The 26,857-nt window shown below is 48.0% G+C and overlaps 8 protein-coding genes across 8 annotated transcripts; all 8 read left to right on the forward strand.

Moving 5' to 3' along the window:
- The first annotated feature begins 18 nt into the window (after nt 1-18).
- DEU56DRAFT_791763 (uncharacterized protein) lies at nt 19-641 on the forward strand. The gene is made up of 3 exons (XM_041352684.1): nt 19-109; nt 167-231; nt 307-641. Exons 1-3 carry the CDS (start codon nt 39-41, stop codon nt 399-401), a joined length of 231 nt encoding a protein of 76 aa, XP_041210503.1. The 5' UTR covers nt 19-38; the 3' UTR covers nt 402-641.
- A 2,178-nt stretch (nt 642-2,819) lies between these two features.
- Nucleotides 2,820-4,084, forward strand: DEU56DRAFT_791781 (uncharacterized protein). Its single transcript, XM_041352685.1, has 4 exons — nt 2,820-3,422; nt 3,474-3,528; nt 3,580-3,656; nt 3,710-4,084. Exons 1-3 carry the CDS (start codon nt 2,940-2,942, stop codon nt 3,642-3,644), a joined length of 603 nt encoding a protein of 200 aa, XP_041210504.1. The 5' UTR covers nt 2,820-2,939; the 3' UTR covers nt 3,645-3,656; nt 3,710-4,084.
- A 1,425-nt stretch (nt 4,085-5,509) lies between these two features.
- DEU56DRAFT_910784 (uncharacterized protein) lies at nt 5,510-7,254 on the forward strand (the record flags this gene model as incomplete). Its single annotated transcript, XM_041357221.1, has 13 exons — nt 5,510-5,530; nt 5,591-5,644; nt 5,702-5,711; nt 5,764-5,783; nt 5,834-5,866; nt 5,918-6,100; nt 6,165-6,195; nt 6,257-6,526; nt 6,584-6,673; nt 6,736-6,840; nt 6,905-6,948; nt 7,006-7,031; nt 7,095-7,254. 13 exons carry the CDS (start codon nt 5,510-5,512, stop codon nt 7,252-7,254), a joined length of 1,047 nt encoding a protein of 348 aa, XP_041210505.1.
- A 2,156-nt stretch (nt 7,255-9,410) lies between these two features.
- On the forward strand, nt 9,411-10,601 carry DEU56DRAFT_791804 (uncharacterized protein). Its single transcript, XM_041352686.1, has 5 exons — nt 9,411-9,963; nt 10,015-10,051; nt 10,101-10,214; nt 10,278-10,457; nt 10,513-10,601. The coding sequence occupies exons 1-4, from the start codon at nt 9,517-9,519 to the stop codon at nt 10,346-10,348; spliced, it is 669 nt and encodes a 222-aa protein (XP_041210506.1). The 5' UTR covers nt 9,411-9,516; the 3' UTR covers nt 10,349-10,457; nt 10,513-10,601.
- A 3,246-nt stretch (nt 10,602-13,847) lies between these two features.
- Nucleotides 13,848-14,566, forward strand: DEU56DRAFT_791815 (uncharacterized protein). Its single transcript, XM_041352687.1, has 4 exons — nt 13,848-13,930; nt 13,987-14,089; nt 14,141-14,254; nt 14,306-14,566. The coding sequence occupies exons 1-4, from the start codon at nt 13,885-13,887 to the stop codon at nt 14,322-14,324; spliced, it is 282 nt and encodes a 93-aa protein (XP_041210507.1). The 5' UTR covers nt 13,848-13,884; the 3' UTR covers nt 14,325-14,566.
- Nucleotides 14,567-14,637: 71 nt separating this feature from the next.
- Nucleotides 14,638-17,978, forward strand: DEU56DRAFT_791819 (Pkinase-domain-containing protein). Its single transcript, XM_041352688.1, has 7 exons — nt 14,638-15,124; nt 15,280-15,528; nt 15,589-16,769; nt 16,822-17,104; nt 17,159-17,258; nt 17,311-17,645; nt 17,701-17,978. The coding sequence occupies exons 1-7, from the start codon at nt 14,795-14,797 to the stop codon at nt 17,776-17,778; spliced, it is 2,556 nt and encodes an 851-aa protein (XP_041210508.1). The 5' UTR covers nt 14,638-14,794; the 3' UTR covers nt 17,779-17,978.
- A 381-nt stretch (nt 17,979-18,359) lies between these two features.
- DEU56DRAFT_854561 (uncharacterized protein) lies at nt 18,360-19,601 on the forward strand (the record flags this gene model as incomplete). Its single annotated transcript, XM_041355235.1, has 5 exons — nt 18,360-18,820; nt 18,877-19,044; nt 19,096-19,294; nt 19,347-19,421; nt 19,537-19,601. Exons 1-5 carry the CDS (start codon nt 18,367-18,369, stop codon nt 19,598-19,600), a joined length of 960 nt encoding a protein of 319 aa, XP_041210509.1. The 5' UTR covers nt 18,360-18,366.
- A 5,307-nt stretch (nt 19,602-24,908) lies between these two features.
- Nucleotides 24,909-26,009, forward strand: DEU56DRAFT_689798 (uncharacterized protein; the record flags this gene model as incomplete). The annotated part of the gene is made up of 2 exons (XM_041347099.1): nt 24,909-25,325; nt 25,377-26,009. Coding segments are annotated over 2 exons (1,050 nt in total), but the record flags the coding sequence as incomplete, so codon positions are not given.
- Between the last annotated feature and the right edge of the window lie 848 nt (nt 26,010-26,857).

Raw genomic sequence — 26,857 nt, forward strand, 5'->3', positions numbered from 1 at the left:
CGAATGATTCAAGCTCCGCTACATCGCCCATTTCAATCATGATGCACACGAAGCACCTCACTGCCTTAGTCATTCTTTGTTCCTTCATAGAGTATGCGCAGAACATCTGGTTTACCGTCGACGCGTTTTATCTCTTTAATTTGCTTGCTGAATCCCTCCCTCATAGCGGTATGCTCGCACACGGGCATCAACAGGGCCTCTACTACAGTACTTTGGCTCTTGGACATATCTGTAAGCACGCTGGCTTACTTGAGTTCTCATAATCAATACATATACTGTCGCGGGTACTGAAGACTAAGTCTTCAGTATTTCTACCTTTTGGTGTAACGGTCATGAGGCGCGGCAGCCGACTACTTTACAATATCTCGAGGTTGCGTACGCAGTTTGGCAACGTAGAGTGACTTGTCATTGCTAAACTACGCGCGCAACTTGAACCTTGTCAGACCACTTGCGACGTGTCATTTGTCAATGGAACATCAGGATGACACGGTGCGATATCTGAGTGCGACCCACTCGCGCTCGGAGCCTTGTCTGGGACGGCAAGCAAGCTCTCCGTGATTCTTTTGCTTTCGGTGCGAAGTTGATTTGGGGCGGGTAGAATAATATTAACTGTAGAATGTATTTCATTCCTTTGTATTGGGTAGTAACTAATTCTATCAATATGATAACATCGATGGGCGCGAGCTTATAATCTTGCATGTCGCCGCATCATAAACTCGTGTGTCATGCGCAGGCATTTTTGGGACCTCCTGTTGCGGAAACAAGCAACGAGCTGGCTCTTGTACAGTCTATCCCCGGTATCCTGGACCTGAACTTCATTTGGCGGACAACGCAAAGTGTCTCACAGACTCGTCCTTGGCTTGTCAGAGAAAATTAAGTTAGGTCAGCGTACTATCAGTTCCATGCACTGACGATTGATAACACGTTCCAAATTCAACTGCGTAAACAGTGCGTGGTCGTCTCGGGAGCCTCGACGGCTGGGCGCTGGATGGCGCTGTATTGTTTATAGGATCCCGCTGGCGCCTAAGACATGCAGTCCCAGCGCATGATATTTGATATGGCTTCATTGACACGTGAATCAACAAACTGAGATGGGGATTGATTGAAATGCACACGCACTTATGCCACTGAACGTCGTTGTACAACATGTGGTACTTGGTATGGTTGTCCTTCGTGGCATGTCTTGGGGCTGCAACTGCGGCTGACGAGCTCCAGGTACCGTGAAGGAGCGCGGTCGGCAGGAGGGGGACAGGGCATCGCGTTCGTTGCAATGAGGAGTCGGTTGAACTGCAGCCATCTTGGAGCAAGAGTACTAGAGTGTAGTAGAGGGTGTGCTGTGGAGCACGTATGTTTACCCCTGCCAATAGTTAGTATTTATGCTCGTGCATTTGGGGAACCTTGTCTGCACCCAAAGGCAGATTATGACGACTGCGCACTGGGCCGCGTTTAGCCAAAAAAACTCTACCATTCTCTATTTAGTTCCAGCGTGCGTGTCTTCTGGACGAGACAGTAGCTCACTCCACGGATGACCATTGAACGCGTCCGGCGAAGGGCTCCGTTCCTAATAGATGCTACCAGTGACCAAAAGACGTGAATCTTCCGTCCATGACCTATCGCATTAACCAATGCACAATAATCAAAAAGCATCCCACCTCTATGTAATTCGTCGACGCCTGCTATTGATGTTGCCACAGACTTGATGTCGAATAGTGCAGATCCACCTGGTGTCGAAGAAGGTCCATCCACAGGGAGGAAATGCGTAGTCCATTGCCTGGCTCCATGGCCTGCTGACCGGGGTGATAGCAGTTTCTGTTTCGCCAGTTGTGCTGGAAATGATATCTGTGAAACCAAATTGGAGGAACGTTGGGGCAGGGGAGGTTTATGGGTTGGCAGGTTGGCAGCTGGACTGGGACTGAAGGGAGTAGGCGAAGCTGGTGTCGGGACGCTCATACCCACTATATTGGAGTTGGAGAATCAGCCTGGCATAAGTGGTAGGCTGTATAATACACTTACTGCAAGCTTCTCGAACTTAATTTATATCGGAGTACTAGCTAGTCTCTGCCTCGGTCCTTTCTATCTCACGCTTCATGATCCCGTACTGCAAGGTTGAATTTCATCTATATATTCAAAGGTGAGCAAATGCATTCGTAAACACTTCGACACTGTGGAAGGGTTCAGCCATAGGAGAAATATGTTTCACGAAAACCTGGAGCGTACATGCTAACACCTGCGCATCCGTCAAGTTCTTGATCTGCGCTCAGGGTCCGATATTTTTTTTACTTCTGGAAAGTTCGGTAGATATGGTGAACATGGCGTAAATTGTCGACTTGATTGGTATCGACATACCAATAATCACAGTCGAGAACCTCGACGAGCCTCGTATAGAGAACAATGGACGGCTGCATCTTACCCGAAATGTGGACAGATTGGACTTATCAGCTCTCTTATTTTAATTTTGTTAAATAAAAAGGTAAACAGAATTACTCGCCACTTGGAATTATATTTGTGGAGCGGAAGCGGAGTTATACACAGGACGTATGCTTAGTCCGTAAAGGCTTCATGCGTGTCAGGAGTCCGTCTGGTTTTTTTCAGAGACACTGTCAACATGCACGAACTCTGGACAGCGTGTCTGATAGTTCGTCTGTAATGCAAGCGACCACTAAACTGAATATAAAGCGAAGATCATACTGTAGTTTACAAGGGCCTTAGAGAACACATCAGCCTGCTGTGAGTGAATTTTCATGAGAAGCGATTGCCTGCCTTGGAATACCCACGCAAATTCGAGGACCGGCAAAGGGTGGACAATAGGATTCCTACAGACCCAAACTCCGGGCCACTGCGACAAGGTCCACATCTACTTCTGGAAGGGGATTTTTCCGAGTACAAAAAAATTGTAACCATCAAGAACCAGTACCTCAACTGCCACACACTAGACAGATATGAACACCACCGCCGCAAAATCCACAACCTGCACTTACAGGCAGAAGTGCATCAAGTGCCCGATTGTGTTGGAGAGCCCTACGGGTGACTGGCCCACGCTCTACAGGATAGTTGTGCAGCACTGGGAGGTTTGTGCAGGCAGCCTTGCTAGGCTTACCTGCCACGACGCCCCTGCGCAAATGACCATTGCACCAACCCCAAACCCACAAAGTCCCCCAAGGATCTCTACTAAGAGCTTAGGTATTCGTCGCAAGGCCAAGAAAAAAACCCTGGACCAGGGAAGGAGAAAAACGCGGAAGAACAAAACCCTGGAGGAGAGGCGGCGTGGGCTCGAAGCCGACCCGTATGCCTACGACGTAACTGCAAAAACCGTCATGTGCCGCGGGTGCCATGGCCTCTACAAACTCGACCAAAGGTCGGATTACTTCCCTCTCCTCTGGAATAAGCACAGGGACAAGTGTGAAGACGTGAAGAAGATGAAGGTGAGTTCATTTCTCCTGAGAATGGAATGACCAACCAACTGAATTTTACAGCTGGCCAAAGCTGCAGAAGCTTTACGTCCGTCTGATGACGGAGAATTGATGAGCGGTAAGTCAGTCCTCGATGGGAGGATACACTATCACTCACCACGAACTCTAGCGTGTACGACTCCTGGTAGGGTGGAGAGGGGTCATCGGGACGCCATTGACGTTCAGCGCTATTGATTGCTACCATAGGTGAGTTTCAAAGGCCAAAATTCAGAACATACTTATCAACCCTTTGTTACTAGTGCAACAATGAAGTTGTTTAGATGATCGTGGGTCTCTAGCTCGGACGCGTCATTTTCGTGACGCCCGAGTGCCGACGGGAGATTGCTTGAGCAACAATCGTATACCAGAAGGCTTTCTGCTCCCAATTCCTGTGCTTGTATGATATCCAATAACACTGCGATCATTTCTTCTTTATTGTGGTGAATTGAAGAGGACGTTGACTGAGCGCAGATCAGTTAGACTCTGCTTAGATGCTGACATGGATTCTATGTCACCCTGACTCGCTGAGGTGGTGTTGAGCCTGAGTCCATCATGGATAAGAAAGACACGACTCAGTGAAAGCTTTAGTGTTGACATTGATATTGTCGCCTCATCCGAGTCATTGACACATTGACACGTCACAGCAAAAGCCGGTCACGCGACTGATTCATTGTTCGCGCTTTGCCACCGCTTCCTTTCCACGCCTTTAGGCAACTCCGAGTCTACAAGATTGTCAACACCCTCTGGACTTCACCAATCGCATACAAAGTGTCTGTCCTCAGTCAAGTCTTCAAATGGCAGCCAGCAATTGCATATATTGCGCCATAGCGCACTTCGGGCCGCTTGCCGAGCTCTCTGTTCTTTGTTGATACAAGAAAGACAACTTCCAGCTTGCCTTCGACCGTTGAACGTTCAGTGCCTTCAGGATCAATATCTTACAGCCTCCCCGCTCTTCCCTGACGACATGGTCTCCACTGGGGAACCACGAGAGCTACCGCACCCACTAGCATTATAATCCGATCAATTTTCCTAGCGGCAGAGCTTGGCAGGACCGTTTTTTCTCACTTGGCTTTGCATTCCATCTTTTTGCTTCCCTGTTCCCCCACAATGGCTATTAAGTCTGAAGTCTTCGATGAAAGCATGCTCCGTGACTGACACACCTCCCTCTTACGACAACACTTCTTCATTTGAATCACCAGCAGGTTCCGTCCAATGTATTGACAGACAACCATTACGATCTGTATTCCATTTCAAGCAGAAGAGGACAATCGCGCTATCTCGCACCCGTCATATTGTCTTCGCTCACAATCCTGCCCCTTCCTCTGTCGCCTCAATAGTCAACGCATGTGCTGCTACTCTCCCAGCTGCAGAGTTCTCCCGTATCCTGCAAATACCCATTACCAAGGGTCACACGGCGATGTCTAGGCAATTGTGAATAACCAGCAAGCAGCCTTCTGATCGTTTGCTGCATTCATTTCACGATTCTCGTCTGCTTGCTTTTGGACTTGCGTCTCGCGTGTATGTTAACTAGTGACCACGCATTGTTCATACAGCTGTATTTACGTATCATTCATTGTAAGTGCATCGCTAATGCCCACCCAAGAGTGCCTCGACTAATTTATTTTGCACTTCAACCAAGGACGAGTCTTTGAAACGCTTTTTGTTTGCCTTGTCCGCCAGATAAGGTTCAGACACTTCGTCTTCTTCAATTTGTTCTCTTTGTCATCCACGTAGTCAGAGAAGTTGACAGGGAACATGAAGTCACGGTGGGTCGCCTCATTCCAGAGGCTGCACCGCTAAGGCTCCAAGGCGCTGAGAGTGGGAGGGAAGCCGGCTGGAGATCCGGAGGGTGCTAGGGATGGAGAATGATTCAGAAACACACTTCAGAAACGAGGCGATGATGGAATTTGGGCGCCCTGTGACATGTGACACCCCAGTGGGCAGTGTTACGAGATCAATTATGCGCCAGTGATCAACAGTTCAACCAATTTCCTCGTTAAGCCCGTGATCTGAAGGGTTTCCCATCGATTTAGCTATGCCCCTTGTTGAGTTCACAGCCCATGTTCACAAGAGATAAGAAGGTGCGTGAGGTGTGCGCGAAATCCCTTTTCATTTTCTTACTACCTCTTACATGAATGCAGACAGAGTATTCAGCTGACAATATCACAGCAGCCAGGAGTCTGCAGTTCTTAGCGGTGCGTTCTTTGTTGATGCGAGGTCAAAATATTGACAGATATACCATGTGCCACCAGTACTTGTGCAGTGCGTGTGGTTTTCTGAACCACTTCTTCCTGGTGCTAACATGGTAGCTCAGCGTCGATGGCAGCGTTCTGGGTAGGCTTGTCCGGACCTATTCCTGTCCGTCATTAAACTTGTGAATCCAGACCTATGATTATGCTTGTTTACTGCACGAAGAGGTAATGTATTTGTTCGGAATACGCCTCAGTATTTATATATACTGTTCAAAGTGGACATTCCTCCTTCGGTCGCGCTGGACCAAGATAAAGGGCCTTTATATCATTACACGACATGCCCCCTTTGTCTTCATCGTCACTGAGCTATATCGTGCGTTCGGCTCCAGCACATATCTTGCCGATGGTGAATTCACTTATTGTGCTCCAGAGTACTTCACCCCGAACGAAAACACCAACGTATGTGAATATGCAGTGGACTTAGTACCTACTGATGAATGATGCTTACCGCACGACTTCACAGACATGCCGGATGTCGCTCAATGTTCACTCATGTATGTCTATGGCACATGCAGCATGCACATCTTTGCCGAGCGCCATTTTTTCCTCACACAGGTTTCGGCATAATATCAATCGGTTGCTCTGAATGTATCTCTCCTTCCCCTCCAATTTCACGTGCTCCTGATCTGATTAATCTAGTATTTTTTGTCCTCAGGACATATGCGCTCTGGAGCAACAATAGAACCATACTCGCGGCCGTGTTGTCCGCATTTCTCGTGAGTCCTCTCACTCTTTCCACACCCAAAGCTCGGGGTGAATGCAATGGCCAGGGCACTGTGGTTGCATCCATCGTCGTTGGTTTCATCACCGTTGCCGCATCACAAGGTTTGTACTCTCACCTCCCCCCATCACTATTCGCATATACTCACTCCGCTTTCGCAGTTACAACCAGTGCAATTCCAGGCCTCCCAGCCTGCTTCAGGACCTCGACCAGCTTCATGCAATTTCTTCTCTTGTTTGCATTTCAACTAGGTTTGTAGCCGGAAACTGGAAGCATCCTTTTACAGATATTATGTTGATTGGTGTTCTTTCAGGACTAATCACCCTCACCCTCATACGTGCTATACTGAGCTGGCGGACGAATAACGGCCCTCTGTACGCCAACCTGGTGAAGCATAACATATCCTACTATGCATCCGGTTTGTGTGAGTCAGGACATACTCATATTTCCGTGCTCATAGGTGATGATTCTTGTTCCGAAAGTTCTCTCGGCTGTCAACGTCCTCATACTAATGTTGTTTGACGGTGTGCGTGAACCCCCAAATACCCTGTGTGATAGAGTCATTAATGTTCTGCATACCCAGTCCGCATATCACTCCCTCTTTGAAGAGTATGTGCCTCTGAATTATGCTGCGAGTTCCTGCTAACAACACCCTAAAACACACGTGTACAGTTTCGAGGTCTTGATCCTTGCCATCCTCGCCACACGCATGCATCTCCATCTTTGGCATATCGACCGGGATGCACGCGGCTCTGATGCCATCGAGATGACTTGTTTGTCTGATATGGTTCCAGCGGAACCTGTGGCTTATTCGGCGCTGTTTGTGGAGTGAGATTTGGACTGAACAGGATGACTGGTCTGGGTGGGTTTGGGAGGCGCTTAACTGATGGGAATGTATTTCTCGCGTGGGCGGGAGATGCTTTTGGTTGGCCTTGATCTATTAACATCTATAGGTGTCGAGTTCTGTGGGGGCCACGGATGAGTGGATAACCATCGGGATTTGAGCGTGCTGGGGTCAGAAGTTACTGCCTGACGGCAGTGAGTAATCGTTCTCCAAATTACACGGTGAACGTTCAGCATGTATTCAACTATTATGGTTGGTTATATCATGGTATAAGATGATGTACATTGAACCACCTACCACTCCGCAGACACCACAAACATCACAAAATTGTCTTATTTGACGGCGTAGGTAGCTGTGTACATCGTCAGTGTTACCAGCGACTGACATGGAGTTGACTCCTCGAGACAGATAGTTCACCGGCATAAATTTATGTCCATCATTTCGTCCAGATAGGCTTCAAACAACACAACATAAATTGCTATAGGCCCCTCGACAACCATGACTAGGCAGATAAAGGACAGGGTCGACCAGGTCAGATATACAGCGCATCAAAAATTGCGTGTGGTGGGCTGGTCCGCATTACTGGTAAAACATTTACCATCTGAAAATGGGCAACGCTCAACAAGAGGGGAAACCCTGCGATTCGAACAGGAAAGTTTCAAAAGGAAATGTGATATGGAAAGTAATGATGTGGTTAATCGGGGTGTTCCCATACCCGAGCTGCGGTTAGAAGGCGCAATCAGAGAAAAGTACTGATTCTAGTGCGCCACCATCGAAGCACAATGATATGCGGTGTATGAAGCTTTGAAACATGTGGACTTACTGAGCGGTGGCATTGGAGAGATCCCTGGTATTTGGGACCAATACCAAATTCCTTCTTACTTTTTTTTTACATCTACGCACACACTCTCTCCTCATTCAGACCGCTCACCCAGAGCGGACCGCTCCTCAGCTTGCCAACATCACGAGAAAACAGTGGTGGGACCTGACGAGGATGGCATGGCATGTTGCCAGCCACACCTCTGATCAGAACTACCCCCTTCAGATCAGTACAGCCATCATTACGACCAATACTGCCGTAAATACGATTCTGATGTTCTAGATGATTATATCGAGATTCTTGAAACTCTTGGCATGGCTACGAAGACAGACGCACATGCCACAATATGCATGGAGGAGTGAGCTCGAATTCCTCTGTCAAGGGTTAGGCGGCACAGTCAATAGGTTGTAATTGCGGTGACTAGCAATGCCGCTGCGCGGCTCGCCTTGTCGACAGGGTTTTATTTATTCTAATCATTTGTTCAGTGTGAGAGCTTCGCCACTGTAGGTACGTATGCCTCTTAACTGCACACAGTTTATTTCATTTTATCTGCCTGCGGAAACAACTTCTGAGTCTTCACATCACCGAGGAAAGGACTTGAAAGAAGAAACTGGGATTGTCTCGGGGGGCGGGTAGAGGCTTGAACTGGAGGAATCGAAGAGAATACGCTAGCGGCTAATATACATGGACGAAACAAATGAATTCGGTGATCTCTAATTTTTTTTGGACGCGTATTTCTTTAGCTCTGGTGTCTAGACGGCTCAAGATGATTGCTAGAAATCGTGGCTACACGGGGTCTGAGAAAGAGTGTTGTGCAAGCGATCAAACGATCACCGGGCCATGAAAAACCTCCAAACTCCGAAACAAGCCTGTCATCAACGTCCATGTGCACCATTGTGTACCGCTTGTGGAATAGCGAGCGTGGACTCCCGCACAGTCCTGAAAACATCCATAGGAGAAAGATAGCTCACGAAGACCTGTAACATACATACTACCACCTGTCCAGCCGTCTAGTTGTTGACGTAAATTTGGGGCCCGAGGTTTGGCGCACTTCTGAAACGTTGGTATGTATGGTGAACACGGCGGACACTCCCAATGTTTTGATTGGTGTCGACATACCTATAATCAAGGTCGAGAACCTCGACGGGCCTTGTATGGAGAATATGAAGATCATACTCCAATACACAAGAGCCTTAGAGAGCACATTGGCCTGCGGTGAATGATTTTTTTATGAGAGCGATTGCCTGCCTTGGAATACCCACGCGTATTCTAGAACCTGTAAAGGGTGGACAATGGGACTCCGAGGCAGACCCAAACTCCGGGCCACTGCGACAAGGTCCACAGCGACATTTAAAAGGGCATTTTTCCGTGTACAAAAAAAATTGCAATCATCAAGAACCAGTACCTCAACCACCGTGCACCAGACAGACATGGTCCGCGCCACTACCAAAAAACCCACTACCAAAACACCCACTAACCGCATTCCGTGCGCGAGGTGTTCTGCCGTTTTGAAATGTGATGGCCTTGACTGGCCCACGGTCAACGCCCTTGTTAATAAACACTGGGCCATCTGTCCGCGCAGCATCTCACCAACCGCAGCAACCACCCCGAGTCCCTCAAGGCTCTCAGTGGAGAGCCTTGGTGTTGGTGGCCACAACCACGACCAATTCATCGTTGGCGATAGTAGCAAGCTGAGAAGAAATGGGGATGAGCGGAAACAGGAGCTCGAGAATGACGAATATGCGTGTGAGGTGACACCTGAATCAATCAGGTGCCGCGCATGCGGCGAGCTCCTCCAACTCGACAAGCGTTGGGTTTACCATGATTTTCTATGGAACAGGCACAAGGACAGATGTAAAAGAGTCCAAGAGATGGAGGTGAGCTAATTTCTCCTACGAATGGAATAAGCAACTAACTAAATTTTACAGCTCGCAAAACGTGATTTTGACGGAGATTCGATGAGTAGTAAGTCGGTCCTCGATGGGAGCACACTATTATTCACCCCGAACTCTAGTGTTGAACCACGACGTCCACGTGGATAGCTGGATGATGGGGGAAAAGTCGTGGACGTACCGGTACGCCACTGAGAAGGAAATAATGGAGCATAGGTACAGCTCCAGCACTAAGGGTGAGTGTCAAGGGTTAAAATTCAGAGCATACTTATCAATCCTTGGTTATTTGCACTTACTAGACCCAGACAACGATTACCGCCACGATTTTCAATGTCCCGAGGCCGGACGCGTCGCGGGGTCATTGTCATGACACTTGAGTGCTAATGGGAGAAGGAATCACTTGAGCGATGAGTTATAACCGAAGGCTGTCTGCTCCTAGTTTCTGTTCTAGTTGCATATCAAATAACAGCGGTCAATTACTTTTTGTTATGAGGGTATTGACCGTGACTGAGCGCAGATCAGCTACATGCTTACTAGATGCTGACTTCTATGTCACCACGACTCGCTGAGATGGTGTCGAGCATGAGTCCATCATGGATAAGAAACTTGAAGGCACGACTAAAAGTTTTAGTGCAATCGCCTGACTCGGTCATTGACACATTGACACGTCACAGCGAAGTCACGCGGCGGACACTACTACTAGTACTAGGCTGCATAACACCCGTTCAAGCCTGAGATTCTGCACTAGTACTTTGCCTGATTAACTGCTCTCGAGTACTATCAGTACACCTATACGACGTTTCGACATTGAAGTTTTGTCCAGTGGCACGCTAAGTCACTTTTCATGACCCATGGGTTACGCTGCTAGACTGATGTGACTGTTCGTTGTACGCTTTCAAGTTGCCACCGCCTTCAGGCTCCCGACACCGATGCAAACAAAACGACACCAACCAAAAACGAGTCTTCATTCAACTTTGGCGTCATCGGGCATAGGAACTGGTTGTGTTGGCTCAGGTCTTCTCCATCATATTGTCAACATCCTCCGGACTTCACCAATTGCGCAATCCGAGGAAAGATGGATGAATACCGAAGTGTCTGGTCGCCGGCGAATATGACGACGACGTGCTAGAAAGGCGTCACGGTAATATGGACATCATAGTGCTGATCTTCGTATGTGAAGTTTTGAGCGTTCTTCTGTTGATACTCCATTTTAACGAGAAACCAGGCTGGTCTGTCCTCTGTCGTGAAATACTGCGTTCATCATTGCGATGCAGCCGAACCCCGCCGAATAACCAACGCTCTTTTGGTTCAGATGTCCCTCTAGCGCCTGGCCGACAATCATTTCTCCTTTAACCTGCCACTCTTCTTACAACCCCTGGTCGCGACAGGCACTTGCGTACATGAGCATCGCACCCAGTCTTCGTGCGGCCCTTGGTACTGTCCTGGGCGGTAGTACCACAGTCCATTCCGAATCCGACAACGCAGGATGTGGTCTCGCATTTAAGCACCTGTTGCCCTTGCAGGCTCTCTCGCAGGCAAGAAGCAATAGGCTAACAACAATGGTGAATTCCTCCGTCCCTTAGGTGACATGGGTATTCCATATGCACAATGATAAATATGTACATCTTTCGAGCTCGTGGGGGCATAAACAGCACACAGATATGGGGATTACAAGAGAGCAGTTACATACATACGAATAGGCACAACATCTTCACTTTTGTTCTTGAAAACTTTGCCTCCGAAGGGCTACAAACCGGGCTTACTTGCGCCGTAAAGAAAGGCGCCCTCCCATGGCCTTCAGTATCAGACATCATATTACCATCGAGCATGTACCAAGAGAGTTTCTCGATCTTGCGAAGTAAAGTGGAGGACTCGATGTTTTCCGCGATAAAGAAGCCGAGGGTGTCCTCAACTGCCGAATAAAGTTGCAGCGGGCTCATCTTGCCCGAAGTATTGGAGCCAACGTTGGCATCGGATTGCCCTATCGAGGTGTGGCAAATTGAACGCTGCAACGAGGGAGAGTTAATAATACAGCAGGGTCAGATCGCTGAGGTACGCACCAGCGAAAAATGGCCTCGAGCGTTTTTGTTCCTTGTTTCGCAGTACTGACGGGAAACATATACGACCAAGGGACTTGAATTACTGGAGAACGATGTTGATGCGAGCCTGGAGAAGAACCAGGTACAGGGCATTGACGGTGCGGCAGTCAAGAACTTCTGTGCGTGCGACGCGTCTTCAGACAGGATATAATGGACCATATTCAGAGACGATACGTACATACGTGCGTTCCACGACAATCTCTGCATTCCGCTTGACTGCAAGCTAGATAACCACCACGTCGTGTCAAAGAAGTATCACATTCTGCGGATTGTACCTACCGATGTGAGCTTAACGACCCACGGCTGCACATCGTAAATGTACGGTGTTTCGTCAGCGTATGTCCTGGGCATATGTCGCTTGAAGAGATTCCAGACAGCATAAGATGCCGTCTTCTGTCCTGTTCCTCGTGACCCCTTGAGAGAACATTCTACAGAATGGTAAACGAGAGAGAAGCAAGAGTGATATTTAAAAACATACCGAACTTGTGCTGGGTGCGGATTGCCCCTAGAACATCCAGTGGTATCCACTATGGACTGGATGAGATCCCGCAAGAAACCCGTTAGCTTGCAAGAAACCGACGTCAGAAGTACCACCGTCCGTACCTTGGTGTGTTGGTCCTTGACAAATTTTCTCCACACGTCTTCATCATACTCGGAATTATTTGATTCCAAACCCGGGAAGGTGGCCCAGTCCTGAACACCATGGTCAGCTAGAAGATCGGTAAGATATGTGCAGCTTACTTACATGTTTTTCAATGGAATTCCTGCAATCCAGGACAGACGGTGTGCTGCGAGAGCCTCCATGTTTCCCAAAGGCGGCTTTGAAAGGAGGGGGGAATGAACTTGAGCATGGGTGATTAGGCAGATGGCGAAGATTTGATGTCGGTATCAGAGTACATATGAAGGTGAAATATGAGAAAGCCAAGTAAGTGCGGAAGTGTCAAAGTGTAGAATGTAGAAGTGTGGAGAGTCTATGCGATAATAAGCATAGCAAAAGAGACTGTAGACTCCGCTGTTTTCCTCCTGCCCGACACGCTGCGATGATACAGGGCTCCGTGGATAAGTCTGACTCTAAAATGGATTCAGTCTGACTGCACTCGTCGACGCTGTCATCGCATTATCTAACTCAGAACCTCTAGATTGGACATACGAGGGGAAATGTCAGGCTGGGTGTAGGGCCACGCCTACTGCTGTGATGTGGGAGATGTTGTTTGAGAGGACCAGGAAGGTGCTGGGGATTGAAATTACGCGTAGGCCGTAGCGCTCGCCAAGGCTGGTATGTGTCGGAGCTAGGTCAACGAGGAGTACATCAGCGAAGCGCCCGCGTACGCACCTATGGAAAATGTGATTCTAACCTTCCAGTTGGTGTACATACGCCGCTTTGTGGCAACACGACTATACGTGGACGTTACGGTTATGTCGATCGTACAATTGCACAACGTCAGTGAGAGACAGTATACAACAGGTTTCCTTTGCAATGTTGTACTGATCAAAACACCACGAACAACGAACACCAAAATGTGTCAAAGTAGGGGGCAGCATCTAGTCATGGGTGTCCGAGTGGTTGTAGAGACAACAGACGTGCGAAGCTGAGAAACACCAAGATTGAATTAAAATGATTTGGTCTTACTCATCTCAGGAGAGTCTCGAGCCTGACTAGACGGTGCACCAGTCTTCGTCTAAAACTTGATGATCGAGGGACAAGGAAGAATTAATAATGACGACGGCTTACATAATTATTGCGTAACATTTGACGCGTTACCTAAGCAGACAGTTCTGACTTTCAATTCTTCTTCTTTTACTGGTCATGCAGCCTTCGCTCATTCTGCGGTCGGGGCGGTCTGCTTGGAAAGGTTTGTCTTGTATCTACTGCGAGGTCGATCTCACATTTACGCGTGACATTGTCCAGGCCCGTACTTTGTAGCCTTTCCAAACCTGAAGGAAGCACTCATCAACAATGTTGCTATAAGAACACAGGCTCGCGCATGCACTATCCTCCCAAATTTCGTCGGGTGAGACTTCCTCTGTTTTACGTTGTAGATTATGCTGATTGAGATGTTTAGTATCCGTTTCATGGTGCATAATGGTAAAGACTATGTCCCTGTCATGATAACGCAGGATATGGTTGGCCATAAGCTCGGTGAATTCGCACACACCAAAAGGCGCTTTACTTACAAGTAAGTTTTAGACGTTTCTCATGTAGAGAACTAAATTTACATTTTCCACAGGATGACAAAGAACAAGTAGCTGGTTGCACTGGTTTATTCTGTTAAGTTCACTCTGTCCGCTCACTGCAGGAGATTGCACGGATCATTTTCTGAGTGTCTATTAAATAAGTGGATGCGGGTGGACATTGAAGGGCAGAAAGGAGCCCTTGAGCAGGATTATAGATGATATTTATCCTGCCGTTTGAACGTTAGCTAGCTATAGACTGTAGCATAGTGTTTATACCCTTGAAGAAGATCATCAATGCAGTGTTACCGTGGTGATATGTCCCCCTGGCGGACAGATCCGGGCAGCGTTGTTGTCTAAGTTTCGCCATTTTGGGGGTATCAAAGTTGGAAAGCCTCCATTCAATCAGAAGGTTAGCTCTTGCTCGACGCCGTGTATACTCCCGCCATCATCACGAACAACTACGAAATTCTCAATCTCACTGTTCCCGCCAGCGAGGAACACCCACTTTCTTCCTTGTTTCACTTCGTCTCTTCCGACCCGCCATGGCCTTCAACCAAGTAACAGCAACGAATCTGACGCCTTCTCGACCTGCACCCCAAGCACCTCTCCGAAGAGGAACGGAGGGTCCAATATTTCCTCATAATACTCTGCAAACCTCAGGCTACAACACATCCTTTTCCTCTGGCTCGTCATACTCGACTGATTACACTGGGATAGGCGGATCGCCCAATCGCAGCTCCCAGGCAGTCTTCAATACGCATGTCGTAAGAACTGGGATGGTTAGCATGAAGGAAGAGGGGTTTGCGAGTTTTATCTTTCTCCGAAAATGGCTCGTGTTGAAGGAGCAAACGCTTTCCATACACAAGACCGAGGTGAGCCCACGGCAGATTGGCTGATTACATTTTACTTCGAGGAACGAGGCACTGCCTTAGCGTCCCACCACATGCATGAACTCTCCATTCTTTTTCTTCTTCGTATCCTTCCTTTCGTACTCGGTAGGCCATGCGTACTGACATATCATCCATAGACGTCACCACAGCAGAGCGTTATCCCTCTCAAGGATATCACGAATATCGAACGTGTCGATCTCAAACCTTATTGTCTGCTCCTCGAGACCAAGGACAAACGATATCATCTCGCCCTCAAAAACGACGAAGAGCTTTACGGATGGCAAGATGATGTATACTCTCGCAGTCCGTTGATGGGCTTCAGCAACCCGACCAACTTTGTGCACAAGGTCCACGTTGGATTTGACCCTATATCAGGTGCTTTCACTGTGCGTCCATACTAAATTCGGGTTTCCATATGTTTTGTCTCGCTCACGTCTATGTCCCAGGGAATGCCCGAACAATGGAGCAAGCTTCTGACAAAGTCTGCAATTACTCGCGAAGATTACGCTAAAGATCCTCAAGCCGTCATCGACGCTCTAGAATTTTTCACTGATCACCAGAAGCGTGAGTTGGAAGAGATGGGTATGAGTTCGATATCACGGTCTGTCTCCGGGACATCTGCAGCTTCCACCCTAGTGGGCTCTACCATGACCAGCAGTACTCTCTCGCCATTTGGTGTAGATGCGCCCGCTCGATTCGGCGGCACAGGTCTCGGCGGATCCAATCTCCCTAAGATCACATCTCCGCTCGACACAGCCCGCAAGCGACAGGACTCCGCTCCAGCAGAGACAGGGACAAATGGGTTCTCCACAACTGCCCTCGCTGCTGCGCGTGTTGCTGAGCTCGTCAATGGCTCACACGCCCAGCACGCCAACACCATTTCCACCGCCTCGTCGTCCGCCCCTCCGCGACCCGCAATCCCCCCAATGTTGCAAGCTTCAACCTCTCTGCAACCTTCCCGTCCCGCCCCACCACGACCATTGTTGGCAGCCACACGGCCCGCACCTGCCGCTCCCAAACCCCCTGTACCAGACCATACACCCTCGACTGCAGACCTTCGTGCGCGAGCGCAGGCTCGTGAACAAGTGGGTGGGAAACCTTCGCTGGATCAAGCGCCGAGGCGGAATGAGGGTATGGATGCTATTGGACAGCAAGACCGGGAGCGGAAGGAAAGGGAGCAGCGGGAAAGGGAACGTCAGCGGCGCGAAGATCGTGAACGTGAACGTGAGCGCCAGCAAATGAAGGAGCAGCAGGCTGCTACTGCTGCTGCCTCTGAGCGGCCTCCCTTGACGCCTTCCAAGTCTGCCCCGGCTATTTCTGAATCTGCGACTGAGCTTGTGGTAGGTGCCGCCGGAGTTGTTGGCCCTCCACCTGTAAAGCCCCTTCAGACGTTGAAGAAGAAGGAGCCATCGGCACCTGATCTTACTGTCACTGCGCCCGAGGGTGAGGACCCAGGTGTTGCAGCCGCAGCAGAGGCACTACAGAAGAAACCCAAGGATAAGGAGAAAGATAAGGAAAAGCGGATTAGCGCGATGACGGAGGCACAGATCATGGAGAAGCTCCGGAGTGTTGTGTCTGATGATGACCCGAAGACATTGTATAGTAAGATTAAGAAAGTTGGACAGGGGTGAGGCTTCCATTACATTAGCCGCTGGCGAAGACTGATAAGCTATTCACAGCGCTTCTGGACATGTGTATGTCGCGAAAACGCTTGCCACGAGCAAGAAGGTTGCTATCAAAGAAATGGACCTCTCACACCAACCACGCAAGGAACTCATCGTGAACGAGATCCTCGTGATGAAGGAATCCCAGCACCCCAACATTGTCAACTTCCTCGAGTCATACCTTGTGAAGAACAATGAACTCTGGGTCGTCATGGAGTACATGGAGGGCGGTGCCCTCACTGATATCATAGAGAATAATACGCTGGAAGAAGATCAGATTTCGAGCATAAGTTTAGAAGTGCGTACCTTTTTGATTGGCCATGATCCGTGGGTGATACTCACACACTACTAGACATGCAAGGGTCTGTGTCATTTACACAGCCAATCCATCATTCACCGCGATATCAAGTCCGATAACGTCCTCCTCGATGCACAGGGCCGTGTTAAAATTAGTGCGGATCTTCTTTTTTGCAATCCTGCACTGGTCTCTGATGTGTTGCACAGCCGACTTTGGTTTCTGCGCTAAACTCACCGATCAGAAGTCCAAGCGTGCAACAATGGTCGGTACTCCGTACTGGATGGCACCGGAGGTCGTGAAGCAGAAGGAATACGGTGCTAAAGTTGATATTTGGTCACTCGGCATCATGGCAATCGAGATGATCGAGAACGAACCTCCTTATCTTGATGAAGAGCCGTTAAAAGCACTGTACCTGATTGCGACGAACGGGACACCGACGCTTAAGAAGCCCGAGGCGCTCAGCAAGGAGCTGAAGAACTTCTTGAGCGTATGCTTATGTGTCGATGTCAAAAGTCGCGCCAATTCGAGCGAACTCCTACAGGTACGTCAATTATTGTTCCCGATATTGGTTCTATTCCTGATATATTTCTACGCAGCACGAGTTCTTGAAGAAGGCATGTTTGCCATCTGGTCTTGCCCCTCTCCTGAGATTCAAGACCAAACCGTCATCATGATGTTTTGTCGGTCTCATCGTGGTTTTTGGACTTGATCAGCTTCGTTCGTCGGTTTGTCTCTGCACCACCTTCCTTTTGTTTGTTCCACGTCCCACGATCTATGTATAACCCGATAAGTACTACCCCGGTCTCGGTATTCGCTGTTCATAATGTTTTTTTGATGCGTACCAAATTGCAATGGAAGCCTGTTGTAAAACTCACCTGGTTGCTGACGTTGTGCGTCTTGCAGTGATAGTTTGAGGTAAAAGTTTTTTGTCCTGCACTAGCACTTGACGTCCGAATGCTACAAGCGCTAGGGGTGATGTTCAACCGGAAGAAACAATTTTTGCACGCCATGTCGAGAATGTGGAACTCGAATGCTCGAAAAAATTCCGGGGGACAAGTCCTGTTTATATGTACCCACTTTCGCCGTCACTCTCAATCAAACTGACAGTGAAGCAGACGTAGAAATTGTGTCGTACAATGCCAGCGTCTACCTTTTCTCTGCAGGCTGCTATGTGTTTTTATAAACCCGATTTATCAGGCCCCTAATAGTTGCCTGTTATATACCTGGAACTTGGTCATCTCCTTCACACTTACCCCTCCATCATGGCGCCAACGTTCGACGATAGCAAGTCCGTCACCAAAGCACCTCCATCATATACCACGATTTCCACATCTGCATTAGCAGATTCCCTCCATCACGGACGATCGTCTGTATTTCCCTTTCTACAAAGCAAGCAGAAACGGAACACCGCTCTAACTTGCATCCGTGATATAGTTACCGCTCCCGATTTTACGCCCTCCTCTGTCGCCCCTATTATTAACGCCTGCGCTGCTGCGCTCTCAGCTGCTGATTTCTCCGAACTCCTGCAAAAACCTAACATTGAGGGTCACACAGCGCTCTATTGGGCAGTTGTGAATGACAGGCGAGAAGCCTTTTCGGCATTATCAGGATTTACCCCCAAATTTTCCTCTGCCTGCTCTTCCGACCTGCGTCTCGCGTGCACGACAGCTAGTGACCAGGCATTGTTTGTACAGCTGAATTTGGGATATATGAATTGTAAGTGGTGATGCGCACTCGAAAGTTCATTAACTAATGTGTCATGCACTAATCAGTCAAGGATGAGCCGATCAAACGCTGTTTAGGTTGTCCGGCCGACGACGTTCAGGTGGACTCGGGGGACGGACTGGACCAGAACCAATTCGTTGCTCATTTCCTCATCAGGAAGTTTCAGAAACGTTTGCGCACTACACAGAGTGTGGATGTAGAATTTGTTGCAGCAGGTTTGTGATTCATTTTTTCCCTCACACTGATGATGACGCCAAAATTTGCAGGACGTATATGGTTTTTGCGATTTTATATGGATCTTGATGGGAAGTGGCGTATTGGGTTTGGAATTTCAGATCCTAGCCATCCAGCGCGTCCAGTTGCCTCAATTCTGATTGAGGCTCACCGAGGGGATCCTGGCTGTGCAGCCCCATATGAAGGGCTACAATTCGGTCCCTCAAAATCAGTTGTGCTTGCACCTCCTGGGTAAGTTTCTATTTTTATTGATAGTTGTACGATCCTTAAGGATGTGCCGAAGACACAACATGCACAAGAGCAAGGGCGATGTGAAAGTCCTAGTATTTTGGTCGATGACTGACTGGCCGATGGACGAGTAAGTCTTCCCTTTTCGTTTCCTCGGCTCGATCCGCGTCATGGGTTGTCGGTGATTTTACCATTCGACATATCATGCTAATAAAGTACCCTTTGAACTGACTTCGTGGTTGTAGCCATACTAAATATGTTGACTGCGATGGCAGCCTGCATGTAAAGATGACGATGAGATTGAATTAGCCTTTGCAGGTCGGTAGCTGATGATACTTCTTGAATGGAACAAGTTGCCAGTGACGATTTTTCTTGGTCAATATATCGTGTATGATTAAAAACTACTCAATCGCTTTGTCAAAGTCCCAGTGTTAAAGACATGATGTTCACGTCATGAGGATGAAAGTAGCAGGTGGGAGTGGGGATGGCATAGTGAGATTGTGGGACATTGACAAGGATAAGTGCGCCAGAACGCGTGCTGTTGTGGGAGATCGTCGATGGGTACAGGAACAGCGGGATGGCCGAAGGGAAAGGTGGAGGGTCGAAAGGGCGTCCATTATCATCTAGAACACACAAATTAGCCTGATAAAAGAGAAGCAGCGATTCGGGACATACCTCGGGGTTCCACGCTTGTGTGGCAACATCAGCAAAGAAGCCTCTTCCCACACACATGTATGACGATCGCAATATTGAGAAGCGGGTGCAAATAGCATTGAGTACTAAGGCATTGACGTGCGTGACGCTCAACTGCAGCACCCCTACAGTCCTGAGGAGGACCTTGGTATTTTGAGAGGGGTTTGAGTGGACGAGAATACGTAGATAGGAAGAATGTTTCATCTTTGGGAAGGCTGTGCTGGATTTGAGAGGGGCGGGCGGACTTGAGTTCGGCTAGCTCTGGGATAGGATGAAGCAACGAGCGGAAAGCGCGCACAAGTTCTAAATCGCATGGTGACATGAGGCATCGGAGTTGCAGCAGGCTTTGTGGTGCGTTTCCTAGGATATCGTTCAGGAACTGTGAGGCTGCGACTAGATTGACTATGGAAACGGAATGGAGGTGGTCGGGTGAGAAAACAGATAGTCCGTGTTCGTTATGGCCATTCCCAAACACGCTAGGTTTGTTATCGCAGATGATGGTCAAGTCAGCGACCTGCAATTTGGAAGGCGGAAGCAACTGGACACGTTCCACTCTGAGCCTGAGTGAGGTCTATGAACATGAATGACAGTGATTGGAGATTGATGAGAAGCGGTAGGGTGTCGAGTAGCATATCCAGAAGCACATTATATGCAATCTCCGTGTTGAGCACGGCACCAACAATATATCGGGTGGTAAAATTTGCATTCCCGGCCAGCGTGAGCGATGGGTGATGAGGAACAAAATTGTATGCGTTGCTTTATACGCTCTACAGTTTTGACACGGGAAATGAAGCATTCGTTGTCGATGTCCAGAGAGTAGGGACAGAATGTCAGGGAGCGAAATAAGAGAGATTACCTGAGATGACGAAATATGGCAGGGGTCTGGATCGAAGCTGGACGGGCGACGTAGGATGGTGGCAGAGGCAGGAGGGTGGTAGGAGACGACGACGAGGCCTTCGAATGGCTACACGGCACGCTGGGGACTCTAGATGTGATTGGCATCCCAGCACCTGAATGCCAATTAGTCCAGATAGTAAGAACCCGAGATACTCAACTTACCTTTCACAAACCAGCATGATATCGCACATTCTATCACTGTTTCCAAATGCGCGTCGCCCGAGAACTAGATCTGGATCTGGAGGCACCAATGAGAGGATCCCATTACAGACGCCCGGCGTGCCACATGCAGACCCGGCAGCTACTAGCAACACCGCTTCCAATCCCACAGAACCAACCAACACCGTGACGGACCCACTGGCAGGAGAAACAACAGATGGTAGTAGTAATACAGCAGTTCAGGGTGGTGGAAACTTGGGCTCGAGAGCCCATAATGCTATATAGATACATCAATATACTACTATAGCCCTAAAATAGGGATACATTTTCCAGTCTACTTGTCCACTGTCCACAATGATATATCCAATGGTGAATCACAATAAGCAGTTTTAGGCTGCAATTTTGGCTCCCCAAAGCGAAAATTCATGATATATATTCCATTTTGGTAACCTCTTCATGTCAGGCCTCCCCACATTATTCCCACACATCATATGTTCGCATTTTTCAGCCCCACAGTGTGGGAATTACTCCACAACACCAAAAACATCGCCCAATTTGGGAATCTCCACAATATCAATTATTCCCACACCCTTCCCACCTCACTGCAGCTTCACCACCACCCCACAATAGGTCCCCCTTCATATATAAGTGGTAGTTTGGTATATATATGTATATTATAATATAATAGTCCGCTTTTTTTGTTTATTTGTGTACCTTCTCCTCCTCCAGGACCCTTTCAACATAGCCTAGGGTACAGAACACTTTCGCATTTTTGCCCCTATGATAGGGAAGTGTTCTAAGGCATTCAGAACATGTTCAGGAGTATATATGAATGTATTCCCATCTTTATTTTACCCCCTGAAGCGCCCTACATCAATAGCTATAGCATATATACATAGAAATACAAAATATGTTCCCATGTGTGCATTTCCAAGTGAACAGACTTGAAAATTGTATCCCCACAATCCATCAAGCAGTAGGAATGATGTATCAGGAGATCAGGACCACAGAACAACACCCTGTTGAATGGTATACCCCTCTTCTTCTGGTGGTTTACCCCCTGTGAAAATTTTTCCTGGAAGGCTAGACCTTAGATATGGCAGGGAGTCTATTCCTATACATATCTGGAGTATATCTATCACATAGCTACCACAGGAAGCCTTTAGGGTCCTTCAATAGGAATAAAAACATAAAACATCACATATTTCACTTTTTTGATGTTTTGTACTACCTTACCCTTTCACAAATAATACAACATGATCATATATCATTAGTAGGGCATATATACATGCTTTATATACCAAAAATCAGTTCAAAATAGGCCATAGTTGTGGAATAGTGTATATACTTTCTAAATCTACTGATTAGGTTCCCATACCTTAAAAACATCGAAATCTTATAATCAGACACCTGGAGTACATTTCACATATATTCAGCATCATAAGTCTAAATGTACAGAAACATCCACCCAGATCTCAGAGCTGGGAAGTGAAATAGATCAAAAATTGAGTGTGGGAAAATTCAAATGCCCAAAACATCGAAAATGGGTAGTTGGAGGTTGAGTGGTTATTGGACTTTAATGCTGAATCAACTCACTTTCACACTACATCCCTTCCACCAACACTCTACCCTCAGGGCAGTATGTAGTATAGGTTTCTTAGGTAGTCTATTATGTATCCTACACATTTTTAATAAAATCTTCGACCTGTCTCATATATAAATATGACTTTCTGTGAAAAAATGTCAATTGTCACTTTTCACACATATGTCATTTTCCTTGCCATTCATTCAAACCTTGATGGATCTTTCTATAGATTTAAAACTATCATTAGGGATATATATGAGATACATCCCAGGTGTCTGATCACTCATAAAACCCTTTATGTCCATGTGGCCTTCTAATCAGTGGAAATACCCCCTTTACCTCAGATCTAATGTTTCCAGCCTATATCCAGCTGATCCTTAGCATAGGAAACATGTATACATGCCATACTAATGATATATGATCATGTTGTATTATTTGTGAAAGGGTAAGGTAGTACAAAACATCAAAAAAGTGAAATATGTGATGTTTTATGTTTTTATTCCTATTGAAGGACCCTAAAGGCTTCCTGTGGTAGCTATGTGATAGATATACTCCAGATATGTATAGGAATAGACTCCCTGCCATATCTAAGGTCTAGCCTTCCAGGAAAAATTTTCACAGGGGGTAAACCACCAGAAGAAGAGGGGTATACCATTCAACAGGGTGTTGTTCTGTGGTCCTGATCTCCTGATACATCATTCCTACTGCTTGATGGATTGTGGGGATACAATTTTCAAGTCTGTTCACTTGGAAATGCACACATGGGAACATATTTTGTATTTCTATGTATATATGCTATAGCTATTGATGTAGGGCGCTTCAGGGGGTAAAATAAAGATGGGAATACATTCATATATACTCCTGAACATGTTCTGAATGCCTTAGAACACTTCCCTATCATAGGGGCAAAAATGCGAAAGTGTTCTGTACCCTAGGCTATGTTGAAAGGGTCCTGGAGGAGGAGAAGGTACACAAATAAACAAAAAAAGCGGACTATTATATTATAATATACATATATATACCAAACTACCACTTATATATGAAGGGGGACCTATTGTGGGGTGGTGGTGAAGCTGCAGTGAGGTGGGAAGGGTGTGGGAATAATTGATATTGTGGAGATTCCCAAATTGGGCGATGTTTTTGGTGTTGTGGAGTAATTCCCACACTGTGGGGCTGAAAAATGCGAACATATGATGTGTGGGGATAATGGATGACTTTCCATAGGCTCGAAAAATGTTTATTAGATTATCATATCATAAATTTGACTACATTAGGAAGGTGTGCCGCGATGCCGCTGTTCATTTGAGCTCAATTTGCAAAAGTATTTTCTTTGCCCCCCATTTTCAAACCTTAATTTATTTTGATCTGTAGGGGGGGGGTACCCCCCCCCTGCAGACTTGAATATCCGACTTTCGTCCGTTTTAGGCCACTACGCCAGTGATATTCGCTGACGTAATGAGCCTTGCTCAACGTGCGTGGCACCTCTCGCAGTCACACAAAGGTGCGCCGTCAACGTTTTGCCAAGTACGTTGACACCTCTTTCTCCCTCCTTTTTAGACTTTAATTCTAGGTGCTCTGTGCCAAACTACGACCTGGCAACGCTGTCTCCGCTGGTCCCTCCAATTTCACTGCATCTGTCCTAGCGCCTACTACCACCAACCAATCCTCAGCCCTCCGTCGACGAAAATTTGCTTATCATCCCTGTATTTAGGGTCGGCTCCCTCTCGATCGCTGCATGGGCTGGCGCGCTCGTGTCGCACTGTTACTACTAGTGCAGGGTCCTTGTACTTTGCAATTTTCATATGAAAATACTCACCCCTTCCTTCGGACGGTTCAACAAAGTCACGGACTATATAGATTCCACTCATTTTCAGTCACAAGGTAAGTGTATTCGTACAACCAGTCCTTCAAATGTCTGACATTCCCCCTTCCCAATCTATGTTTGTCCCTGATAGGAGCCCATCAAATCCCGAGTTGCGTTACGACGGCGCAGGGAATGCGTTTGTGCGTGATTGTACGGGTAACTGGCTGTCCCATCCTGGGATCGCTCACGCTGTAGCTCGAGCAGAGTGGCCTGAAGCTCGCATGTCCCAGGCCTATGCGGTAAGTCAATTCATTGTTCTCAAAGCTTTGCAAAATGAGCTTACCACTGTGCAGCAACGTGCGACTACGCCCTTGATGTACGGACTCACCAGTCCTGCTGACTTCTCCCGACCTCGTGAGGCATCCGAACAACCACCCTTACCGTCTGGGTCCCGTCTTGTTCTGGGTTCGACACAGAACCCTGCTCATATTCGACTCCCCGACTCACCAGATAGAGACCTTCGTGACCCCGTGGCGATTGCTGAGGCTCGTGGGTATGCACCAGCTGTCAGAACTGCTGGCGCACGTCGCAAAACTGTGGCCAAAGCCAACAAAAGCAAGGGTAAAGAAAAAGAGAATACTGACTACACTCTGAAGCGCACACGTGCTCCTGACGACGATGAAGATGATCCAAGGGCTGTGGCCAAACGCGGCCGGCCCTGTGGGTCCAACAATTACAGTGCAGCTGATGTTCAAGTCCTCCTGGACTTGGTCGAAGACGAGCGCCCTCTGGGCCAGAAAGGTTGGCAGGCCATCCATTTGAAGTACAGCGAGTGGGCAACGAGCCACGGCCGACCTCCTCGTAAAGCCATGTCACTCGAAACAAAATTTAAACAAGTAAGTCTTACATTCGAGTATTTCCACCCGCATCTCACATAACTACCTCAGTTGGTGAAAACCACGAAGCCCACAGGAAACGGTGTTTGTCCACCTGATGTAACCCGCGCCCACGAGATCGATGCACTCATCAATGAGCGTGCCGGTACTCGTGATCTCAACGACTCGGATTTCGATGCCGATGACAGTCATGATGACTCGCGAAACATTACTCCCCCCATCGAGCACACTGCCATCACTCGAGCCACTCGCACAGATGCTCCTGTGCCACGCCGCCGAGGTGCAGCTGCCTCAGAGTTGCTCACTCGCATCAGCGGGGCCTTTGACCCTGCTGTCCAGCAAGCTCGGGACGAGGAGCGTGCCAACCGATCCCTTGCAAACACGCAGCTGCTTACCCAAGCACAGCAGCTGCGAGATGCGAATGCAGTCACCGAGCAGCTACGTACTCAACTGTATGACTTACGCACCAGACTCTACGATGTCGAACGTGAACGTGACCTTGGAAAGCTTCGTGCGGAGATGATGCAGATGCATGCGTCGGCTCCGATCCAAGCTCCTCACAATGTCCATCCCAACCCAGTTTCTCGTAACACTCGTAACGCTCGTCACCGGTACAAACCCAAACAGCCGAGTTATACCTATTACCCTGATGGAGGCCAAAGTGTCATCTGGCACAGTGATACAGAGACCCTCGCCAACATGTCTGATCATCCTCCAACTTCTCCTCAGTTCACTGCTGTTACCCCTACTGATTTCGGTACTACTCCATCTCCTCGTGCACGTTCGTCTCACAGACAAGAGCCGTTCCACTGGGGTCCCCGTGGTGGACCTCCACGCAAATTCAATTCTGTGGTTCGTCCGAGTCATTCTCGTAGGCAAGGCACCCAAGAGCCTACAGTCCCCAGAAGTGAGGAGGACCGTGAGCCACAGAGCACAGAGGTGTGACCTTTATATTGATCTGATACTTACCCGATAATGATAAAAGTGCGACGCACAAGTTCGATGCCTGTTATCTCTTCCTTTGTATCGTTCGGATAGTGACTTACTCAATAATGATAGATGTGCCACAATACACGAGTTTGGTGCTGTAGATTTTTGATAGCAGTCAGGACCTGAGTAGTCTGCTTGGTCTATGGAAGCTTGCATGACGAGTACATGATGACGGCTCCGTCGTACACGCAGCGTGGTGTGAAGAGCCTCGGGTTCGTGTGATTTTGAAGCCGCTCGAAGATTTCGATCCTCCTGCGAGGATTCTTCATGTCTTTCGAACCACCGGAGATCGCAAGAGCCTTGGGTTCGTGTGGTTTTGAAGCCGCTCGAAGATTTCGATCCTCCTGTGAGGATTCTTCATGTCTTTCGAACCACCGGAGATCGCTATATGTGATGACGGCCCCGTCGTAGATGTTCAAAGACCTCAATTGAAGAGAATGCATTACAATGAAGAAGCAAGTTAATCTACCCTAAGTACTCCAGTGTGACGTGGAAACGTGAAACCCGATCTTTCTGCCTTTGCTCGGAAAATAACATATTCT

The sequence above is a fragment of the Suillus clintonianus genome (assembly GCF_016758775.1).
Source record: "Suillus clintonianus strain FC179 chromosome Unknown DEU56scaffold_21, whole genome shotgun sequence".
Lineage (NCBI taxonomy): Eukaryota > Fungi > Basidiomycota > Agaricomycetes > Boletales > Suillaceae > Suillus > Suillus clintonianus.